The sequence below is a fragment of the Camelina sativa genome, chromosome 13 (genome assembly GCF_000633955.1).
Source record: "Camelina sativa cultivar DH55 chromosome 13, Cs, whole genome shotgun sequence".
NCBI lineage: Eukaryota > Viridiplantae > Streptophyta > Magnoliopsida > Brassicales > Brassicaceae > Camelina > Camelina sativa.
In genome coordinates this window covers 23278115-23302321 of record NC_025697.1, presented here as the reverse complement: position 1 = coordinate 23302321, position 24207 = coordinate 23278115, and the positions used below count along the sequence as shown (strand labels likewise).

At 34.4% G+C, this 24207-nt stretch overlaps 1 protein-coding gene across 1 annotated transcript; it reads right to left on the bottom strand.

The window, feature by feature from the left end:
* On the bottom strand, positions 9438–12661 carry LOC104738538. The gene is made up of 5 exons (XM_010458701.2): positions 12451–12661; positions 10899–12368; positions 10414–10802; positions 10008–10120; positions 9438–9918 (listed from the first exon to the last, which is right to left on the bottom strand). The coding sequence occupies exons 1-5, from the start codon at positions 12659–12661 to the stop codon at positions 9438–9440; spliced, it is 2664 nt and encodes an 887-aa protein (XP_010457003.2).

Below are 24207 nucleotides of genomic sequence, written 5' to 3'. Positions count from 1 at the left end.
TTAGGTAAAATATGTTGTTATTCAATCAAGACTTTTAAAAACTCTTTAAAAATTTGGTGTTATTGGTTGTGGATTTGTAAAAAGTTATCTAAAATCTTGATAAATCTAGTGTTATTGGATTAAGAGTTTTATAAAGTCATTAAAAGTTTTATGTTATTCAAGTAAAACAAAAGAATCTTGGATTGTTAATGAATTCAAATTTTATGTTATTGGTTTAGGATTTTATATCATTTCCTTCATAACAAAAGTCATGAAAACTCTTTCATCAAATAGAAAGATTTTACAAGATTAGAAAAAACAAATCATCAAGATTTTAAAAAACTTCCTAAACAATCTCTTAGAATCTTTCATTTTTAACTTTCAATTATCTATAATTCTATCAATCAGCAAGAACATAAAGTCATTAAAATTCTTTCTAAATCCTAAACCAATACCTCCCCCTAAGTCATTGTCATCATCTATTGCATTGATTAAAAATACCTATACAGTATTGTTTGGTTGAACTTGTTAAAAGTAAAGATTTTTTCATCTACTTATTTTAGTTAAAACATCCTATATTTTGAAACGGAGGGAGTACTAATTATGTTTACAATCATTGATTATAATTTATATATTGCCTTTGCCGGTTAGAAGACTTGTGTGATAGGCATATACTCCATCTGTCTCATAAAGATTGATGTTTTAAAATATTTTTTTGTCTCAGATGTTTTGTAAACTTCAAGAAGTAATCATTCAAAATATTTGAAATTTTGAATTGTTATTGGTTTAAAATTAAATAATATCTCTTTAGTCAAAGAAAAAAATATATTTAAACTCAGTAATCATTGTTTTCTTAAAATGTATAAAAGCTTCTAAACATTAATCTTTATGAGACAAAGAGAGTATAAAATACTAAACTAATCTAAAAATTGCATAGAAACTTGAAAACATCATATATTATAAAATAAAAAAGCTATATAAAACATCTTATATTTTGAAACGGAGGGAGTATAATAAAGCTATATTGGTTAACTAGCAATTGACCTGCGCGGTAGTTACATTAAGATGTATTCCAGATTTTGTTGTGTATTTTATTTTTTTTGTTACGTAAATTCATCTTTACGTTTATTTTTGTATTTGATTTTGGTTGTTTATGTTGTTTTGTTGAATATTTTTTTTTATAAAAAAGAAGGGTTTGAGCAAGTATAATTTAGTTTGCTGTTTATTTTTTACACATAATAACAACTACAATATGTTCCCGATTCTGAACATGCCGTCGTCCGTTGTGGAATGGGATATAACCATTGTTAAAAATTAATATATAATGGTAGATGAAATTAATTTAAATATATTTATATTTATTAAATATTTGAATGAAAACTTAAATGAAAGAGACCGATACATAAGTTTTAAATAGAACTGCAGTTACTGAATCTATGTATGCCATTTTATATAGCTGTTTCAAATAGTTTTTTTTCCTTTTTTATTATAACGTCTACTAATTATGTCAGTTTAAAGTGAATGCATTGACTAAATTTATGCATACCATTTTTAAAGTGAATGTATTAATATTCTGCAATATCTCTATTATATTTATTAGTAACAAAAATGTCGTAACGCTTAGTATCTGATTTCTGCCTATAAAAGAAAGAGATACATGTCATTTGTGAAGATATCTTCTTCAGTTTTTTTTCCCAAAAAGATTTATAACATTTTTCACAAGAAATGGGTGAATATGATAGAGTGAAAGATCTACATTCGTGGAGATCTAACTGGAAGATTCAAGTGAAAGTATTAAGGAAGTGGAGGAAGGTTACTCAGGACGATGCAACGATTCAACTAATTTTGTGTGATGCATTTGTAAGTATATTGATATTTACCTGTTAATATTTTTAGATTAGTTTAACAATTAGCAACATATGTTTCAGCAATTGTTTTTTGTTCATTTGATATAGGGTGACAAGATTGAAACAACGATTACTGAAGATATGTTCGAAACATTTGATCATGAAATAGAAGAAAATGATTGGAAAGTATTTTCTACTTTTTCTGTCTGTTTCAATGACCGGAGGTTTAAGCACACTGATTGTGATTACAATATCATTCTCATCAATGAAACCATTGTTGAGAAATCAGCAGTGACTTCCAACAATCACTTTTTTGAACTTGAAACGTTTGATAGACTTTTTGAAAGATATCATGCTGTGAGAAATCTCCCAGTACGTATTTTTACATTCTTATATTTTTTTCCTTGTTGTAATCAATAATTTTATACAAATAATCTGTTTTTAACAGACATAATGGGTGAAGTCGTGAATGTGGAACCTCTTTTTAATCTACATGATCCAAATGCGGAGATGCCACATGAGATGATTAGGATCTTACGGTTTTCTTTAAGAGATTTGAGGTTTGTTAACTTTCTCACTGATTTTGCGCACATGAATTTCTTGATGTGCTTAAATTAATCTCATACTAAGGCATGTTTTGGTGTAAACTATAGTGGACTTGACATACCATGTTTGGCATATAATGACTTGGCCGATAATTTTTACAACAATTGGTGGAGCACAGGATGTTATCATGTTGTTGCAGTCCTCCAATTTTGGCATGTCAAATACCAAAGTGGAGGTAATATAATAAAACTTTATGATTAATATTATGCTACATTAGTATTTAGGTCTATATTAAATGATAAACCAGCTGAATGTTTATAATACAACTGGTAACGATAATGTACATTAGTATTTAGAGGTATATTTGATAGTAAATCAACCTAATTTTTATAATACTTTTTGTAATCATTTAAGCTTATATACTTATTGTAATTTTAGGTATAAGAATGGAAATGTATTCTACACCAGGGGTTTCAAATATTTATTTTAAACCAGCAATTGCAGAGGTGGAAGATTTTCAGAGGAGGTAAGTTTATACTTTCATTTCTAGTATATGATATAAATAATGAAAGAACAACTGTTTAAATTTGTACGAAACTATTTTGCAGGCTTGAGTACAACCAAAGTTCTGAAGATGATGAAAGTGATTGAGGAAATAGTGGTTTTAAAATTTCAATAAGACACATGTGGTGTCCTCCTCTTTAATTTTAAAGATTTGAAAGTTAAAGTTTTCTTTAAAGACTTTTGTTTGCATTTTTATGTTTGTGGTTCAAGATAAATGTGCCGTTATTTGAAGACTCCAACCTAATTAATTTTAATATTTTAGGGGGAGGTATTGGTTTAGGATTTAGAAAGAATTTTAATGACTTTAAAAGTTAGGTAAAATATGTTGTTATTCAATCAAGACTTTTAAAAACTCTTTAAAAATTTGGTGTTATTGGTTGTGGATTTGTAAAAAGTTATCTAAAATCTTGATAAATCTAGTGTTATTGGATTAAGAGTTTTATAAAGTCATTAAAAGTTTTATGTTATTCAAGTAAAACAAAAGAATCTTGGATTGTTAATGAATTCAAATTTTATGTTATTGGTTTAGGATTTTATATCATTTCCTTCATAACAAAAGTCATGAAAACTCTTTCATCAAATAGAAAGATTTTACAAGATTAGAAAAAACAAATCATCAAGATTTTAAAAAACTTCCTAAACAATCTCTTAGAATCCTTCATTTTTAACTTTCAATTTTCTATGATTCTAACAATCAGCAAGAACATAAAATCATTAAAATTCTTTCTAAATCATAAACCAATACCTCCCCCTTAATTTCTTTCATCTTCTTCTTCTTCTTCTTTTCCTCTATATATCAAATCTTTTTACGTTTCTTCTTGGTATAGGTCTCCGCGAATAATTCCAATCTTCAGATCATATATTAGATTTGCGTCTTACCTAATTTCACAAGCCAATAAACCTTAATTTAGTGATCTCTACCTGATTCGATAAAAGTTGCGTTTTTTTTCCTTCTGCTAAAATTTAGTTTTCCATGAAGAAGGTTCTTAATCGAGGTTTTAAGCCTGCTAAATGGTAAAATTATATTATGGGTTTCTCTTCTTTTCCATTCTATCTTCTTACTTTTTCAAATTATGTTTCAACAACATCTTTAGATTCTATTTATGTCTGATTTTTTTTTGTATTTGTTCATCGGTTGTCTTTTGGTTTTGATTTATGTATTTGGTTGTTGTTGATTTATTGAATTTATACAATGCAGCAAGACAGCTATGCAAATGGCGAATTCACGGCTCAAGATACTGAAGAACAAAAAGGAGATTCAGATTAAACAACTTAGGAGAGAATAAGCACAATTTCTCGAGTCTGGACATACCCCTATTGCTCGAATTCGGGCAAACCAATCTTATAAATTGTAAATTTTGGGAATGTGGCAAGTTTTTTAAAAGTATTATAGAATCTGAGTTTCACTTGTTTGTTTGTTGATGGAAATTGGGAATGTGGTTTGTGTTTTTTATTCTCTCAGGTGGAACATGTGGTTAGGGAAGAGAAGAGAAAGGCAGTTTATGAGCTTATTGGCATATATTGTGAACTTATTGTTGTTCGTTTGGGTGTTATCGAATCTCAAAAGTAAGAAAGATTTGAACTTTGACAACTCTTCATTGCTGTTGTGTTTGTTTATCTTAATGTATTGATGTTTGTGATATCATATACTTCAGTAACTGTCCCATTGATTTGAAAGAAACTGTCTCGAATGTCTTATTTGCTTCCCAGAGGTTATCATCAGATGTCTCTGAGATCTCTGAAGCATTTCACAACCAAGTACGGGAAGGATTTTGTTTCATCTGCTATTGAGTTGCGTCCAGATTCTGGTGTGAGTCACCTGGTAAGTGTCTGCGTCTTTTTTAATCTTTGATGGTGACTTTCTATCTATGAATCTTTTTTGATTGTGATTGTTATCTTTGTAGCTGGTGATAAAATTGACTGCCAAAGCCCCCGATGGTCCAACTAAGGTAAAAAATTTTTGTCGCAATTGCTGAGGAACATAATGTCGTTTGGGAGGCACAATCTTTTGTTAAACCAGATCATCATCTTTTGATCGTCTATGTTCTGATTTGATATGGTGGTTCCATGTTTTGTTTACTTGTTATACTTTCAGGTTTGTTCCTTGTTTGTTTTGTTTGAATTATGTTGGAGGAGTCACTATTGTTTAAGAAAGAGAAATACATAGATTGCTATTTTGAATTGTGGAATTGATTTAAGGTTGATAACATTGGTAAATCGTATTGTTGATCCTTTACCTAAATGAAAAAGACAAACTTGAGCATTTGTTTGTAGTAATAGCAGTGTGCGCATCTATTTTCCATGTCATTCACGGTGCAGTTGATAGTTGGTCCGATTGTTGCCAATGTAGTGTAGTAGCATGGTAGGTTTTGTACATTGACTCTGTGTAATGCCTTTTTGATATCTTTCCAGCATTGATCACCTCTTGCTTTGTTTTGTTTCCAGCCAAGTTTGTCAAGCCAAATTTTCTCTTCATCTGCGTCACCCCTGCACAACTTCACAATTCCATAAAGGTACATACCGTTTTCGTAACTACCTTCTGCTGCCTTCTTCAAGTGTTCGAGCCATGTCTGTGTGTTGTTCTTTTGAAAATACTCTTGGATTCCTTTGATATAGTGAGCCTCGACATTTTCACTTGCAATGCATTTCTCCATGAGGTCTTGGTATCTCGTTAGTGTTGCTAGTGGATTCATGCCTAGGGGCCTTAGGTTGATATTCTTGTAGACTCTCTGATCTTGTGCTGCTTTGGCTAGATGTGGTGATGCTTGCATAACATTTCTTACGGTTCTGCGTGAAAGCTTAGCAACCCGAGAGATTATCTCTCCAAGGATGTCTTTTGGTAGTTCTTCAAGGGAATAAGGTGTGTTTGGTAGCATTTTTTGCAAGTTGTTTGTGATTTTTAAGTTCAGAAATTTTCTTACTGTTATTTATAGGCTAGACGTGTGTTACACTTACGTTTATGTGTGTTGTAATATTTACTTTTCGCCTCCCATTTCTTTCTTTTCATTGTCTCATTGTTATTGATGGTGTAATGAGTTTTGTCGTTTCTTTTTAATTACTAATTTAGGTCATAATTGTGTGTTTAAGTTGGCTGAATGGAGTTTGGTATCAAATTTGTAGTCCTTTCATTTTTCCACCGTTTTAAACTTGTGAACAATTAGAAGTTTGTTATTAAAAGTATAATTGTAACACCTGTGGCGTATAGGTGAAATCGACTTTCTCTGTATTTTATCTTTTATAGAATAGTATTACTATTTGTTATGTCTAATTATAACACAGGTGTCTGTTTGTTAGTTTAATTTAAGTTATGCGTCTCTTATTTGTAGGATTTATTGTATGTTTTTTTATTAAATAAATAAGTAATGAACTTATTTGATTTTTAGAAAAATGGATTATACTTTACCGGTTTTTAAATATTATATGTTGATAAATGTTTTTTTATTTAAAAAGCTTGTTTAATAGTGTTTTGCTTTTTTGTTCCATTTTCCTTTTTACTGTCCTCTTTTAGTTTGTAAGATATTTTGTTTTAAAAACTAAGGTTATGCAAGAAGTAAATAAGACTATGTAGTGAAAATTGCCTATATACTGTTTTAAAAAATCCTTTTCTTATAGATCTGTTGCCCTACATACAGGGCAATTTCTCGTTTCATATAACCACGTAATAATACATTGATTGTGATAGATGTGGTTACAGTGGAGTTTGTTTATTTCATCTTCCTCTGTAAATGTTGCCAAACAAATAACACAGTTTTGAGCTTCCTCTGCTTTGGTTGGTCTTCTTTTTGATGTTTGTAGATTGGCAATGATCATCTCGATGTTTTCAATGTAGTTTGCCTGGAAGTTGTAATTCGTAACTGTCAAGTGTATAAGAAAAGTCCCATTGCTTTGAATCTCTGTTTGTAGAACAGCATTGAGAAATTGGATAAACCATGCTCTTCTTCTTCTTGCCTCGTTGACTGGTATTGCATTAGATGCTAGATGGTATAGGAGATTACCTCTGTAATGTGCCAATGTTGATTCGTCAGCGTTTCTTGGGTAAGGTATGTGGACTTGGATTTGATTTTCACCCAACTGTGGCCTTCTAATAGTGAAGAGTATTGCATTGTCGCTCTGTAGATTGGACGACAGAGTTTCATATGAGAACGTAAATTCTCGATTTTGGTATCTGACCATTTCAGCTCTGAGTTTGTAAATTTAATCTTGCTTTTTTGATAGCTTTTGGAATAAATTATGCGGTTGCTATATATATGGATTTCGTGTACTTGATTTTTTAGAGTCCTCCATTAATAAGCTTTAGTTGTGGATTGTTTTCCTCTGATTGTTCATCTGCCTGCCGTTTCTAATTTCTTCAATGGTGTAGTGGGGTTTTTATTGTGTACTTCAATTGGTTTGGAATGTTTTGTAACGAACCCTCTATAGTGGGGTAATTTGAATATATTGAATGTTTACTATTCCGTAAAGAGTGTTTTATTAGTTGTCGTCTATATAATTTGACATTTTTCTAACTGGGCCTTCCTATTTTAATTGGCCTGGGCCTATATATTTTTTTAAGACTCCAGAGTCTTTTTTACCGTTGTTTTGCGTTGTTTTTTTTTTTAAGTTGAGGTACATCTGCTTTTTGTGTAATCTCAGTGTGGACTCTTATGTTTCCACTTATTTAAAATTACCTAATACCAAAATTACGGTTAATTTTGTTTTTTTTTGTTGGTCTTGGTTTTTAAATTTGTTAAACTCGTTTTATCCACGTGATTTAAGTCTCAAGTAGTTTCTTGTTTCCAATTTTTTGTAGGAAATTATGCGTATAATTTGGGTATATTGTTTGGTGTATTTGTGCACCTATTCCTCCATTTTCAATGTATTTTACGTAATCTTATATGTTCATGTTTACTCTGTAATTATAAGGTTTTTGAAAAGTTCCTTTCAGCAGTTTGTTTACATCTTCTTCAGTTCTTCATTTATTTGGAGCTATGACCTGTTTTGCTATAGTCGTACTAACCTCTTAAGGAATATAGCTGAATTGTTTGCGTATTTAAATTGACTGTTCTCTTTATTGATGATCTTTTTATAAAAAAACAACTTAAAATAGAAATGAGAAACTCGAAATCAATGCAAGGAGTTCAAATACATTGCCTTTTATTTTAATATTTTTTTACAAACTTCCTCATCTGTTTGTAGTAATAGCACTTCTTGCACCTTGTATCCATGTCGTTAACTTTGCATATCTGGTTAGGCTTGTTGTCCCTTATGGATTGGAAGTAGCATGGTTTCTTGATGATGTGGATGCCTTCCAAAGATATTTTGATCTTCCTCCAACAACGATCAGACCTTGAAGTTGATTTTTTCATTCTAGCTTATCCAAATATTCTTTACCTATCTCTGTTTCTCTCCTGCATAACATGAGAATCCCATATAGATAAATGTCTTTATCATACAAACCTTCAGCAGAGGCTTGGAGATGATGTAGGCCGGTATTTGTGTTGTTGTGGTAGAAATACTCTTTAATGCCTTCAATGTAATGAGCTTTAGCATTACCGGATTGTAGGCATCTCTTCATAAGTGGTTGATAGTTGTTTAATGTTGCTAATGGATTCATTGCCAGGGTCTTGAGGTTAAGATTCTTGGACACTCTTTCATCCTGGCAAGCTATTGCTAGTTCATGAGAAACTTAGAAGCAATGTCGAACATCCTGACGCCCAGATTTTGCAACCCTGGATATAATGTTGCCAAGAAGATCTTGCGGTAAACTTTCTAAGACTGAATATTTTTTAGTAAGAGGCATATTTGCTTTGTTTTTTTGTTGTGTGACTTTGGGTTTTGAGTCTCTTCAGTATATTTCTTATATAGTTGAGATCACGGTGCCGTTTCATTGTTTTAACGGATCAATAAACGATAGTAATTGAATTTTTGGTGTTAATGGTCCTTGATTACTGTCATGATAGTGGGGGTGGTGGGGAGTCGAAGCGTAATTGATGTTTGAGGAGGGTTTGTAAGTATAATTGATTTGCCGTTTTAAAATCTGTTTTCTTATTTTCATCTCTATTATATTCTGATGCATGTGGTTACTTCTAAGTGGGCCTTTTGCTCACTTTGTATGAATCAGTTTTCCATTTCATATAATGCCTCTTTTCGTTAAGCCCATTATTTTTGTGTTCTCTGAACTTTGTTATTATGTTTTAAATGTGTTTTTAAATTCTATGATCAGTTTGATATGTGTATAATGAAGAAGTTGACCATTTTTATTGAAAAGAAAATTGTTTTTTGAAAAGAAAATATGTCTTTCTTTCAATAACAGGATTACATAGTGGTTTTCGTAGTTAAATGCAACTTGGTAGTTGTTTTTTTGCTTGATCACTATGCTCCTCTCCATTGTCCTGAGAAGAAATATAGACCAGAGTTAGTATCTTGTGTTCCTTTTTAAAACAGAAGCTTTATAAGAATAGTTGAAGTCATTGTACATGTCCTATTTGTGTATAAATGAGGATCAGTTAGGACTATACCTCTTTAAGTGTTTATGTTATTAAAGACTTCTTTGTAGACAATATTCATAACCCCTGCGGTACCATCTTTCTCTGATGATGCATCTAGTATTTTCAAACATGTATTCGATGTTACACATGATAGAGCCACATACAACTGTCCGTCTGTGAACACAGATTGTGGTAAGTAAAGAGCGACTTGTTTCAAACTTTGGCCTTGACTATTGTTAATTGTCATTGCGTAGCAGACTCTAACTGGGAATTGCTTTCTTCGTAGGGTGAAAGGATGCTTGGTGTCATTAGGAGACAAAAAAATCCTTGGGATGAGGACTTTTTCACCAACATGAGTGCCAACGAGTATCTCTGCTTCTGTTATCCATTGACTGAGTTTTGTTATAAGTAGTCGTGTACCATTGCATAACCCTTTTTCTGGTTTAGATTTCTCAGGAGCATTACTGGTACCCCCACTTTCAACTGTAATTGGTGGTTTGGTAGGCCTGGAAACTCTAGAGAGTTTAAATATTCAACTGTGTATAAATTATTCCAGTCTCCAACTGGTGCAAGCTCTGTGTTGATTGAATCTGAGCTTAAATACTCTTTACTGTCTCCAGGCACCATGGATAGCTGGTAGTCATTTATCTCCCGGACAGTCTCATTTCGAGGAGTCAAGATTGCCCTCTCTGTTAAGTATTGTCGTTCCATGTATGACTGAGAAAATGAAGGATATGCAGCATTTGAAATCGTTGCTAGATGGTTGCCTGAGTTTGGTAGCAATAAACTTTCTTCTATACATATTATGCACCCTCCTACATGTTCATCATGGTTTGTGCTTGCTGACCTTGAATTTCCATCCCCGACTTTTAAAATCCAATCTGCAAAAGCTGCATCTACTGGTTTAGTCTCATGTTTTTTGTCAGTTTGTAAACTTCACAGGAACTCCACAAATGAGATCGATTTAATGACGCCTGGACAGTGTCTTGGCGACTTTCTTGGGGTATTACTGGTAAAATCTGCCTGAAATCTCCTCCTAGCAAAACTATTTTCCCTCCAAACGGCTTGTTCAGTGCAGTCTCGTCGTCTAATGCCATCAAGTCTCTCATTGTACGATCTACAGCTTCAAAAGCATGTTTATGTGCCATCGATGCCTCATCCCATATGATTAAGTCAGCCTTTGTTAATAAGGTACCTAGCATTGTCCCATGCTTTATTTCACAAGTAGATGCTTCGTTGATGTTGATTGGTATCTTGAAACATGAATGAGCTGTTCTTCCGCCAGGCAGGAGCAGAGCTGCAATACCAGCAGATGCAACAGGGATTACGACCTTGCTGATTGAGTGGAGTTTAGCAATGATGGTTTTGTAGAGGTATGTTTTCCGAGTGCCTCCTGGTCCTTGTAGAAAGAACAATTTTCCTGACTTAGCTTCAACCGAATTCAACACTGCCTAGTATATTTTTTTTTGGTCTTCATTCAAAGATGGGAATAAACTGCCATGGTCTTCCCTCTCTTTATCGATGTCAAATTGCAGGTCTTCTGTCAAGATACTTTGGCTGATTCTTTTCAAAATTGCTTTGTCAGGCAACGGCATGTCAGGGAAATTTGTGAGAGACCTATCATTGTCCATTAATAGCTGCTCTATTTCAATCAAAGCATATTGCTCCAACTCGACATCTTTTAGGTCTAAATGTGTGAACTGAAAGACCTTTTTTTGGTTCTGCTGCACATCTTCGGCTAGGTATCTCCAGTTTTTGGTCCAAAGTTGTCGAGGATTTGCTACTTCACAGTAGATAAGCAACTTGACAAATAGATATCGCATTTGATAAGCTGTTGCCCATAGTGCCGCCTCTTTAAGTACATCATGCCACTCTTTATCATCGTCTAGTAATCCTCTAATGTAGCATGCTTCTTTATTTGTTGCATAGACTACTCCCCCAATTGTCTTAATGTCATCAAAGCTTGTTGCTCCTCTTACAATATTCAATAGAATTCTGAGATAAAACAAATCCCCAGCTGATGGGTGGATATGTACAATCCTCCCAATAGCAAAACCTTGTTTCCTCTTTGTCCAGATCTTTGTAGTGTTCCAGACATAAAATTTAGGGAATTCCATATATGTAAGGTTGTATGCTTTTGTTTCTGATATGTATCCTACATCAACTGACTCTTTCTCTCTTTTGTTAGTGGCCATCCATTCAGTGAGCATTGTCTTTTCCACATCTTCTCTAGTTATAATGTTGTTCAAACTTTGCAATTGGTCAAATAGCAGTCTCTGTTGATCTTGAAGATGAATTTGTAGTCGTATCACGGCTGGCTTGTGATAATGAATGTGGAATGCAAAAATCCTCCAAACTGCTTCGCATGCAGAAACGTAGCGGCAATCAAGGTACTCACTGATTTCATCGACAGGTTGTGCTTCTTCTTTGTCCAAACTCTTCTTTTTTTTTCCTCTACTGGGTCTGACAATCACAAATGTAGCTTTGTCCACACCTTTAGTTATATATTTGAAAAGATACTTAACTGCACTTGTCTTACAACACCACTCTACATTGATATGAGCCATATACTTTTTCAGCAGGTTGATGTTATGCGGTACAACATGGCGATTGTCCAATCTTGTTAGACCCTTGAAAACAAATTTGGAATCATCGTTACGGCGCCGGTAGACAACGTAACCGGAGTTGTCAATGGTGGTGTTGTCCACAAAAGCTTGTGGGTACTTCTTACTGCATAAACCATTTTCCATGCATGGTGAGTATGGTCTATCGAAACCACAAGGACCATGCATCATATGCTTCTCTACCAGTTCGAAACCTTCTCTGTCTATTTCCTTATCTGGTAATTCAGCAGACATGAATTGATCAATGACAGCTGGTTCTGGGTTTTTGCTACTACCTTCTAACCACAGTAGGATGTGTGCATGAGGCAGGCCTCTTTTTTGAAACTCTATTGTGTACACTACTGCATAATAATAAAATTGCACACTTGTAAGATTTACATGTTTTGCTAAGTCTTTATATTTAAATTACACTAATTAAAATACCTGCTACATGAATAGGAAAGAAGACTCCTTTGTTAAAATCAGAAAGCATCTCTTCTAGCTTCATTTTGAAGAATCTTGATTGGAGGTCAGGCCTTGAGTTTGATCCTTCAGTAGTATATGTTTGTAGATGTTCTGTAAACTCAGGCCAATTAGGGTTTGCTGTGAAGGTGATAAATAAGTCAGGGTTTCCAAACCATCTACATATAGCCATTGCATAATTCCACGGCTATATGTAGATGGTTTGGAAACTTGATGGACTACATGGTACTTCTCTACCATATAACGTGGACCTGCAGTGAAACTTGATGGCAATATTATTCTTTTTCCAATCCGTTTAGCATATGTTTCTCCTCTTTCAACAGCATCGTCAACATTGTTATACAAATCAGCTCTTAATTTTTTTTGATTAAGAGCTATAAAACGAAGTCTCTCTTGCTATGTAGCTGTGTAGGCATCAACAATGTATTGATGGAATGATCTGCCTCCCTTAGTAATAGTCATACCTTTTGTTAAGCGTGTTTGAATCTGACAAGCATAGTATTCTCTCATGGTCATATATGATCTTCTTACTTGGCTCTCTGCTGATGAATGATATGTTATTTCTTCATGATATCCAGATTCACCATAAGGGAACAGTAAAGGGTACTGAAGGCTCATATAAAGAGTATGAAGATCACTTATCCTTTGTAGTTCAGTAGTCTTAAATTGGAGGATAACATCACGTCCACGAGTTGCTGTACTGAAATCTCCAACTATCAAAGCAGCTATTTCATCTCCAGTAGGTAAATCATATTGTCTTCCTTTCTTTGCTTGGTTGACCAATCTTATATTGAATTCTTTGCATTGCCCATCTTCATATCTATCCCTTGCTTTTCTGAAAACCTTTGCCAGTTCATTGATTCTATCTAGCATCATTATCAAGATACCAACAATCTCTTCATCAATTGGTTTCCCTTGTCCTGACCCTATCATCTTCTGCATACGATTTTTAATTTCATTTCTTGTGTCAAAAATGTATAGCCGTAGAAAACAGGGTTGTTTGCCATCCTCTGGTAACAGAGACCCAATAGAATGGTAATTTTGGCCATGGATTATGTAAGTATAAGGTCCTTGTGTGCCTGTCACTGTGTGATCAACTTTACCACCAGTTGATGTGAAAGCTAGCATTGAGTTCAGTACACGGATGTTGCGACGATAGTCTGATGATTCGTTGTACAGCTTCTCGATTTCTGGCGGTGTAGGTCGCAGTTTGGGTAATCTTACACGTCCTTGTTGACAACACATTGTTTGGTTTTTTGTTTCAGCTTTCCAAAGAAGGGCGTCACAAAATTGACATGGCACAATACCGGTGGAAGAAGAATTCTCTGTTTTTTTGCTAGCTGTATGTTTGAATGTTTGATTAGTAAGTATCTGGGAGTTCTCCAGAGGGTAAAACATAAAGAATGACTGCATTGTTTGGTTTTAAAATTAACGAAAATCTGCAATTGTGATTTTGTAAAAGGATTTTGGCAACAACGCATATAAAAATAATAATACTTCGTTCTACCTTTTGGTTGCTTAGTATTGCGTTTGGCTAACATAATTCCACATCGTAATCGCCGCACTCTTGTACATAGTTCTGCACATTTTCAATAGAAAATAAAAGAGTTGCGTATATCTAATTCAAAACTGTTGTGTTTCGGGTCTAGGAAAGTACTGATTCTGGCAACTGATTCCTTGCAGAGGTTCGTTAGTTTAGGTCCTTCAGTGTAGTATTTTTCACTAAGCCATGGTTGGCGTAGCTTTGCATCTGTAAGAATTGATTTTAATGATCATTAGTTAAGTACAGGTAAAATGTCTCCGAGATAAAAATATTCACATGAGCATGTAGGAGCTTACTTTTCTTGAATACTCTTTTATCTGCCTCAAGTCTTTCTTTTCCTTTACGGCATTTCTCTTTTTTTTTTTCTGCTGCCTTGACCATTTGCTCGTTCTTTCATGGTTTCAATAGGTTTGAAGGTCTGGAAATAGACTACACTGCTTGATAATCTAAACAGATTTAACACTTTCTTTGTAATATTTGAGATTAGTTTTGAACAGAGTAGGGGAAAAAATTACTCTAATTTCTAATTGTTTAATGTCTTTCTGGACGGTTATAAATGTGTAACGTCTAAATTCAGTGGAAAAGATTAGGCAGTGTTGGAGAGTCTCATTCTTAATGATATTCTGAATGAGTTATTGGCGTTTTAATTTATAGATCAATCATATTGCAATTTGGAAGACAAATGTTTTCGACCTGCATCAAATGTTTTCGATTTTAAATAGGAGTTATTTACTGTCATGATTGTCTTTTCTAAGGTCAGACGACAACTGATGAACTTCTTAATGAGTAAGAGTAGGATACTTTGGTAATGAAAAGTTTTAATGTTCTGCAGCTGAGTTTTAATGGTGTGCAGGGCATAAGAGCTCTTACGACAACTTCAAAAGCAAGTGGATGCTCATCTACGAAACAGACAACTCTGGTATCAAGCAATAGATTGAAAATGTAGGTGTTATTGCTTATGTTACAAACAGTGCACTGTCGAGAGTTTTTTAGTATTAGGTTGATGTATGTGTAAGTCTTGAAATATATTTTTGTTCCTCATTGTTTTATATGTACTGAACCTAAAATTGTTGTAACTTTACCGTCGGTTTATTTAAACCCTCTGGTAGACAATTGTATTGTTGATTTTGAGTGTCATTAACCTAAATTATCATCAGGGATTATCATTTTTTTCCGAAGTATGTTGTTAAAACTTATCATCAAAAACCTAGATCATAAACTATAAATGTCACTCAATCGTGCTTAAAGATTTTGATTATCACAATCATATAGTAATGCGAAGAAAATCCAATAAGAGTAAAAAAAGAAAAACTTGTGGAATGCAGACAAAGTCTTTTGGAAAAAGCAAATGACAATAAAAAAACATAACGAAGTTCGCTAATTGCGTTTCTGTTTCTTCATCTTCATCTGACTTGCTGTAGAAGATGAGGTTTCCTTTGGTAAATCTGCAGAACCAATTTTGTTTTCAACTGATGTCTTATCTACTGTAGAGGATGTGCTTGTCAGGTTTGGCTCAGTTGGACTGGTAGCACACCCGGTAGCACTTAAGTCCAGTTTATCTCCAGTTTGTGCCTGCGTATTTAGATACTAAATAGTTATGAGGTCAATCCAACCGAGAGTTGTATAGATATGGTTTTAAATTTACCCGACGGAAGGTTGGACCATGAGGCACCTCAATAGTCTCATAAATACGTGATACAGTAAATGACTGATGGTGAGGAGTGAAGTTGAAATCAGTCAGCTTAATCTGGAAAGTATATTTCTTTCCAACAATATCAAAGATTTTTTTTGGTATTGGAGCAAAAGAGTCTGAGATTAATTCACCGTCAGCCTGGAGAAAACGAAAACAATTTAGAAACAAATAGGATGCTGTCTTTTGACATTATGTTTGAAATTAATGAACAAACTTGAAAAGTTTAGTAGATTATTTATATACGATCTGAGAAGAAAGTGTTGATGCCTATATGTTGGTTAGCTTCACCATGTCCTTATCAAAGGCTACGAAAACGCCGGTGGTTATGTCGTCATCCACAACCAGTTCCACACGATATCTTGCATGTCATGACATAGTTAGAGTATGGAAACTGTTATTAAGCTGCAATTTTTTTTCAAAACCGATGAAAGTGAAGGAAGTAACTAACTTATAGGAAGTAACTAACTTACTTCACATCTCCAACAGCGGTAGTTGAGCCACATTTGTAGTTATTGCATGTTAGAGAGGACATTTTCTTCACCATTTTTGTCCCACATGCAGCACATGAAATAAAATACCAGCTACGATCAACTTGAATGTCCGTCACTGTTGCGATGCATAAGAATTCTAACTCCTAACATATTACAAATGCAAAACAAATTGGATTGAGTTAACGCATCAGTGGTTTTTGTAAAAGAAATATGAGGCAAAGATGATAGAGAGATTACATGAATAGTTATATATGTTCGATTAATTAAACTACTGAATGAGGGGAATCGAACCTGTGGATTTCCAGTTGCAACAAACTGATTCAGATCATGAATGGAGATTTGTTCAATCTTCGATACTCCATGTAATGGTGAAATTGAGTTAGCGCTTGCTTTTGCTTTCCCCTTTAGCCTGTTTAGTCATGTAGATAAGTATGGTTAAGAGATTAAAAACATCGTATGAATGACTAAATATAAAAGATTTAGGTAAAACCTTTTCATTACCTATTAGCAAACTGTTTAGTTGTTGCTAAGTCTCCGTCTGAATAAAATTTGGTCCCAGATGTGGCATTGAGGTAGAGTTCACCTGTGGAGAAACATTGGCTAAGTTGTCATGCGAAGTTAAGATGGCATAAAGTCAAGTGTTAATGAATGAAGTTAATCAAGTGATTCACCTCCAAATAACTTTGGGTTTAGATTTGTAGCTAACAATATGTTAGTCCCTCCATCTTTCTCACTGAAAACCTTCTCCAATGAGGACGCATGATCGTCAAAGGCACTTAATCGCACTTTCTCCCCACTGTAATAAAAGAAAATATGTGATGAAAGTAATGAAGAAGGGGAAATATAAGAACCAAATACATCACTAAAGTAAACAGATAGAACTCGGTAGAAACTGACCTTTCAAGACATAGGTGAACTAACATCCTCTCCAAGGTTTGTGTCATTCCATTTCAATAAGCTTTACTGGAACAGACTTCGCCCATTACATCTAATGTGAGAGCAAAAACAGTCATGAAGACAACTTATGAGAGGTCAATTACAAAAGTTATAATATGGAGAGATGGAGTAAATACAGAAACAGGGGAATATTGAAAGAGCAGAGAAAAATCAACACACCAGGAAGATCTGTATTGGTGTTGGCAAGAGAAACCAATTGCTCATGAGTCTGAAACCTGCAAAACTCTTCCGGAATGATACCAAAGCACTCGTCAGTCTGATCAAAAACAGTGGTTGGTGTGAAGCGTATAGAAAAGGGTGAATCAGTTAGCTTAAAACGGGAGTTGCTTCTTGTGACTTCAAAGTCAGACACAATATATATTGCCCCATCACGTAGCGAGTTTTCGAATTTTGAAAGATTGGTCACATTGATCGAACCTTGGATGACACAACTCTAGAGAAAAACTTCATATTAGATACAGTTGTAAAAAAACAAATAAATGAAAAGTCTAGATCAATAAGTATAGTATTGTTCAGTGTATAATTGGGTTAAGATATAAGCAACCTTCTCATCAATAAGTAGGAAGTCGACGCCCATGAGTTGGCCTCCTTTTTTTGACATTGCGAGCAGGCCAGTGACGAAGCATTCTTCCAACGATCTTTGGTGAAGGCGACCAGCTTTGAGATTTTCGAATGAAACGACAGGGGAATGCATTTTAGCGAGGAGAAATCAAAGAGACAAAGACAAATATATGAAGAATAAATTGGAGAAGAAGACATTATATAGGACTTACACCAATTAAAGATAGAGTAGTGGGTCTTCAATTGCAAGATAGAGCATTGAACGGGATGAATTACACTAATAGAAAAACGTTACAATGGAGATCGAAGAGATGGAAGACATCGAAAAGTTGTATGTAAGATTGGAGAACATTTATTTCAAGGATCGAAGAGAGGGAATCCATTTATTTCTTCCATTAGGAGAACATGATAAAAGAATGAGAAGAGTAGGGACGATTCAGGTCAACATCGCCATCGTCCGTTGTGGAATCGGGAAAAGGAGTTTTATTCCGCCGAAAACAAAATTAAGATAATTAAATGGGCTTTAGCAGAAATATTTCAGTTCGAAAATATAAGCTTATTTAGAAAATATAAACTTACAAAAATAGGAAAGTGCTGAAGTGGCACCAAAAATAAGGAAACTATACTTTATATATATATATGAGTTTGCCATTAGACGTGTATATAATAAGATAGTAAAACATATAGACAGCGTAGTGGAGGTAGAGTAGGCAGAGAGGCAATAATAATGGAAGAAACTTCGAGGAACTTCACTTTTTGTTGTAACCCAAAAACAAGAAAAATACGAGTATAAAGAATAAATAATGGTGGTACAATAGGAATAGGCTGCCGATTTTCAGACAAGGCACTCCTACTGACACATGTTTTGAAATAGAGAAAAATTAATTATTTATTTTACTGGTTGTTCGAAGTCTTTAAATCATTTGACTTTTTGCTTTGATTAGTTAAAAAAAAAAAAAGTTAATTGAATTTTATTAGAAATGGAATATCCCAATTACCAAATATCGAATCGACCGGAGCCGTACGGGAAAGGGGAAAGTCAAAACACGTAATAACGGTTATAAATGAAGGGTAATATGGTGTTTTTAAAGTACAGAATAAAGAGTCTGAGATTAATTCACCGTCAGCCTGGAGAAAACGAAAACAATTTAGAAACAAATAGGATGCTGTCTTTTGACATTATGTTTGAAATTAATGAACAAACTTGAAAAGTTTAGTAGATTATTTATATACGATCTGAGAAGAAAGTGTTGATGCCTATATGTTGGTTAGCTTCACCATGTCCTTATCAAAGGCTACGAAAACGCCGGTGGTTATGTCGTCATCCACAACCAGTTCCACACGATATCTTGCATGTCATGACATAGTTAGAGTATGGAAACTGTTATTAAGCTGCAATTTTTTTTCAAAACCGATGAAAGTGAAGGAAGTAACTAACTTATAGGAAGTAACTAACTTACTTCACATCTCCAACAGCGGTAGTTGAGCCACATTTGTAGTTATTGCATGTTAGAGAGGACATTTTCTTCACCATTTTTGTCCCACATGCAGCACATGAAATAAAATACCAGCTACGATCAACTTGAATGTCCGTCACTGTTGCGATGCATAAGAATTCTAACTCCTAACATATTACAAATGCAAAACAAATTGGATTGAGTTAACGCATCAGTGGTTTTTGTAAAAGAAATATGAGGCAAAGATGATAGAGAGATTACATGAATAGTTATATATGTTCGATTAATTAAACTACTGAATGAGGGGAATCGAACCTGTGGATTTCCAGTTGCAACAAACTGATTCAGATCATGAATGGAGATTTGTTCAATCTTCGATACTCCATGTAATGGTGAAATTGAGTTAGCGCTTGCTTTTGCTTTCCCCTTTAGCCTGTTTAGTCATGTAGATAAGTATGGTTAAGAGATTAAAAACATCGTATGAATGACTAAATATAAAAGATTTAGGTAAAACCTTTTCATTACCTATTAGCAAACTGTTTAGTTGTTGCTAAGTCTCCGTCTGAATAAAATTTGGTCCCAGATGTGGCATTGAGGTAGAGTTCACCTGTGGAGAAACATTGGCTAAGTTGTCATGCGAAGTTAAGATGGCATAAAGTCAAGTGTTAATGAATGAAGTTAATCAAGTGATTCACCTCCAAATAACTTTGGGTTTAGATTTGTAGCTAACAATATGTTAGTCCCTCCATCTTTCTCACTGAAAACCTTCTCCAATGAGGACGCATGATCGTCAAAGGCACTTAATCGCACTTTCTCCCCACTGTAATAAAAGAAAATATGTGATGAAAGTAATGAAGAAGGGGAAATATAAGAACCAAATACATCACTAAAGTAAACAGATAGAACTCGGTAGAAACTGACCTTTCAAGACATAGGTGAACTAACATCCTCTCCAAGGTTTGTGTCATTCCATTTCAATAAGCTTTACTGGAACAGACTTCGCCCATTACATCTAATGTGAGAGCAAAAACAGTCATGAAGACAACTTATGAGAGGTCAATTACAAAAGTTATAATATGGAGAGATGGAGTAAATACAGAAACAGGGGAATATTGAAAGAGCAGAGAAAAATCAACACACCAGGAAGATCTGTATTGGTGTTGGCAAGAGAAACCAATTGCTCATGAGTCTGAAACCTGCAAAACTCTTCCGGAATGATACCAAAGCACTCGTCAGTCTGATCAAAAACAGTGGTTGGTGTGAAGCGTATAGAAAAGGGTGAATCAGTTAGCTTAAAACGGGAGTTGCTTCTTGTGACTTCAAAGTCAGACACAATATATATTGCCCCATCACGTAGCGAGTTTTCGAATTTTGAAAGATTGGTCACATTGATCGAACCTTGGATGACACAACTCTAGAGAAAAACTTCATATTAGATACAGTTGTAAAAAAACAAATAAATGAAAAGTCTAGATCAATAAGTATAGTATTGTTCAGTGTATAATTGGGTTAAGATATAAGCAACCTTCTCATCAATAAGTAGGAAGTCGACGCCCATGAGTTGGCCTCCTTTTTTTGACATTGCGAGCAGGCCAGTGACGAAGCATTCTTCCAACGATCTTTGGTGAAGGCGACCAGCTTTGAGATTTTCGAATGAAACGACAGGGGAATGCATTTTAGCGAGGAGAAATCAAAGAGACAAAGACAAATATATGAAGAATAAATTGGAGAAGAAGACATTATATAGGACTTACACCAATTAAAGATAGAGTAGTGGGTCTTCAATTGCAAGATAGAGCATTGAACGGGATGAATTACACTAATAGAAAAACGTTACAATGGAGATCGAAGAGATGGAAGACATCGAAAAGTTGTATGTAAGATTGGAGAACATTTATTTCAAGGATCGAAGAGAGGGAATCCATTTATTTCTTCCATTAGGAGAACATGATAAAAGAATGAGAAGAGTAGGGACGATTCAGGTCAACATCGCCATCGTCCGTTGTGGAATCGGGAAAAGGAGTTTTATTCCGCCGAAAACAAAATTAAGATAATTAAATGGGCTTTAGCAGAAATATTTCAGTTCGAAAATATAAGCTTATTTAGAAAATATAAACTTACAAAAATAGGAAAGTGCTGAAGTGGCACCAAAAATAAGGAAACTATACTTTATATATATATATGAGTTTGCCATTAGACGTGTATATAATAAGATAGTAAAACATATAGACAGCGTAGTGGAGGTAGAGTAGGCAGAGAGGCAATAATAATGGAAGAAACTTCGAGGAACTTCACTTTTTGTTGTAACCCAAAAACAAGAAAAATACGAGTATAAAGAATAAATAATGGTGGTACAATAGGAATAGGCTGCCGATTTTCAGACAAGGCACTCCTACTGACACATGTTTTGAAATAGAGAAAAATTAATTATTTATTTTACTGGTTGTTCGAAGTCTTTAAATCATTTGACTTTTTGCTTTGATTAGTTAAAAAAAAAAAAAGTTAATTGAATTTTATTAGAAATGGAATATCCCAATTACCAAATATCGAATCGACCGGAGCCGTACGGGAAAGGGGAAAGTCAAAACACGTAATAACGGTTATAAATGAAGGGTAATATGGTGTTTTTAAAGTACAGAATAAAGAGTCTGAGATTAATTCACCGTCAGCCTGGAGAAAACGAAAACAATTTAGAAACAAATAGGATGCTGTCTTTTGACATTATGTTTGAAATTAATGAACAAACTTGAAAAGTTTAGTAGATTATTTATATACGATCTGAGAAGAAAGTGTTGATGCCTATATGTTGGTTAGCTTCACCATGTCCTTATCAAAGGCTACGAAAACGCCGGTGGTTATGTCGTCATCCACAACCAGTTCCACACGATATCTTGCATGTCATGACATAGTTAGAGTATGGAAACTGTTATTAAGCTGCAATTTTTTTTCAAAACCGATGAAAGTGAAGGAAGTAACTAACTTATAGGAAGTAACTAACTTACTTCACATCTCCAACAGCGGTAGTTGAGCCACATTTGTAGTTATTGCATGTTAGAGAGGACATTTTCTTCACCATTTTTGTCCCACATGCAGCACATGAAATAAAATACCAGCTACGATCAACTTGAATGTCCGTCACTGTTGCGATGCATAAGAATTCTAACTCCTAACATATTACAAATGCAAAACAAATTGGATTGAGTTAACGCATCAGTGGTTTTTGTAAAAGAAATATGAGGCAAAGATGATAGAGAGATTACATGAATAGTTATATATGTTCGATTAATTAAACTACTGAATGAGGGGAATCGAACCTGTGGATTTCCAGTTGCAACAAACTGATTCAGATCATGAATGGAGATTTGTTCAATCTTCGATACTCCATGTAATGGTGAAATTGAGTTAGCGCTTGCTTTTGCTTTCCCCTTTAGCCTGTTTAGTCATGTAGATAAGTATGGTTAAGAGATTAAAAACATCGTATGAATGACTAAATATAAAAGATTTAGGTAAAACCTTTTCATTACCTATTAGCAAACTGTTTAGTTGTTGCTAAGTCTCCGTCTGAATAAAATTTGGTCCCAGATGTGGCATTGAGGTAGAGTTCACCTGTGGAGAAACATTGGCTAAGTTGTCATGCGAAGTTAAGATGGCATAAAGTCAAGTGTTAATGAATGAAGTTAATCAAGTGATTCACCTCCAAATAACTTTGGGTTTAGATTTGTAGCTAACAATATGTTAGTCCCTCCATCTTTCTCACTGAAAACCTTCTCCAATGAGGACGCATGATCGTCAAAGGCACTTAATCGCACTTTCTCCCCACTGTAATAAAAGAAAATATGTGATGAAAGTAATGAAGAAGGGGAAATATAAGAACCAAATACATCACTAAAGTAAACAGATAGAACTCGGTAGAAACTGACCTTTCAAGACATAGGTGAACTAACATCCTCTCCAAGGTTTGTGTCATTCCATTTCAATAAGCTTTACTGGAACAGACTTCGCCCATTACATCTAATGTGAGAGCAAAAACAGTCATGAAGACAACTTATGAGAGGTCAATTACAAAAGTTATAATATGGAGAGATGGAGTAAATACAGAAACAGGGGAATATTGAAAGAGCAGAGAAAAATCAACACACCAGGAAGATCTGTATTGGTGTTGGCAAGAGAAACCAATTGCTCATGAGTCTGAAACCTGCAAAACTCTTCCGGAATGATACCAAAGCACTCGTCAGTCTGATCAAAAACAGTGGTTGGTGTGAAGCGTATAGAAAAGGGTGAATCAGTTAGCTTAAAACGGGAGTTGCTTCTTGTGACTTCAAAGTCAGACACAATATATATTGCCCCATCACGTAGCGAGTTTTCGAATTTTGAAAGATTGGTCACATTGATCGAACCTTGGATGACACAACTCTAGAGAAAAACTTCATATTAGATACAGTTGTAAAAAAACAAATAAATGAAAAGTCTAGATCAATAAGTATAGTATTGTTCAGTGTATAATTGGGTTAAGATATAAGCAACCTTCTCATCAATAAGTAGGAAGTCGACGCCCATGAGTTGGCCTCCTTTTTTTGACATTGCGAGCAGGCCAGTGACGAAGCATTCTTCCAACGATCTTTGGTGAAGGCGACCAGCTTTGAGATTTTCGAATGAAACGACAGGGGAATGCATTTTAGCGAGGAGAAATCAAAGAGACAAAGACAAATATATGAAGAATAAATTGGAGAAGAAGACATTATATAGGACTTACACCAATTAAAGATAGAGTAGTGGGTCTTCAATTGCAAGATAGAGCATTGAACGGGATGAATTACACTAATAGAAAAACGTTACAATGGAGATCGAAGAGATGGAAGACATCGAAAAGTTGTATGTAAGATTGGAGAACATTTATTTCAAGGATCGAAGAGAGGGAATCCATTTATTTCTTCCATTAGGAGAACATGATAAAAGAATGAGAAGAGTAGGGACGATTCAGGTCAACATCGCCATCGTCCGTTGTGGAATCGGGAA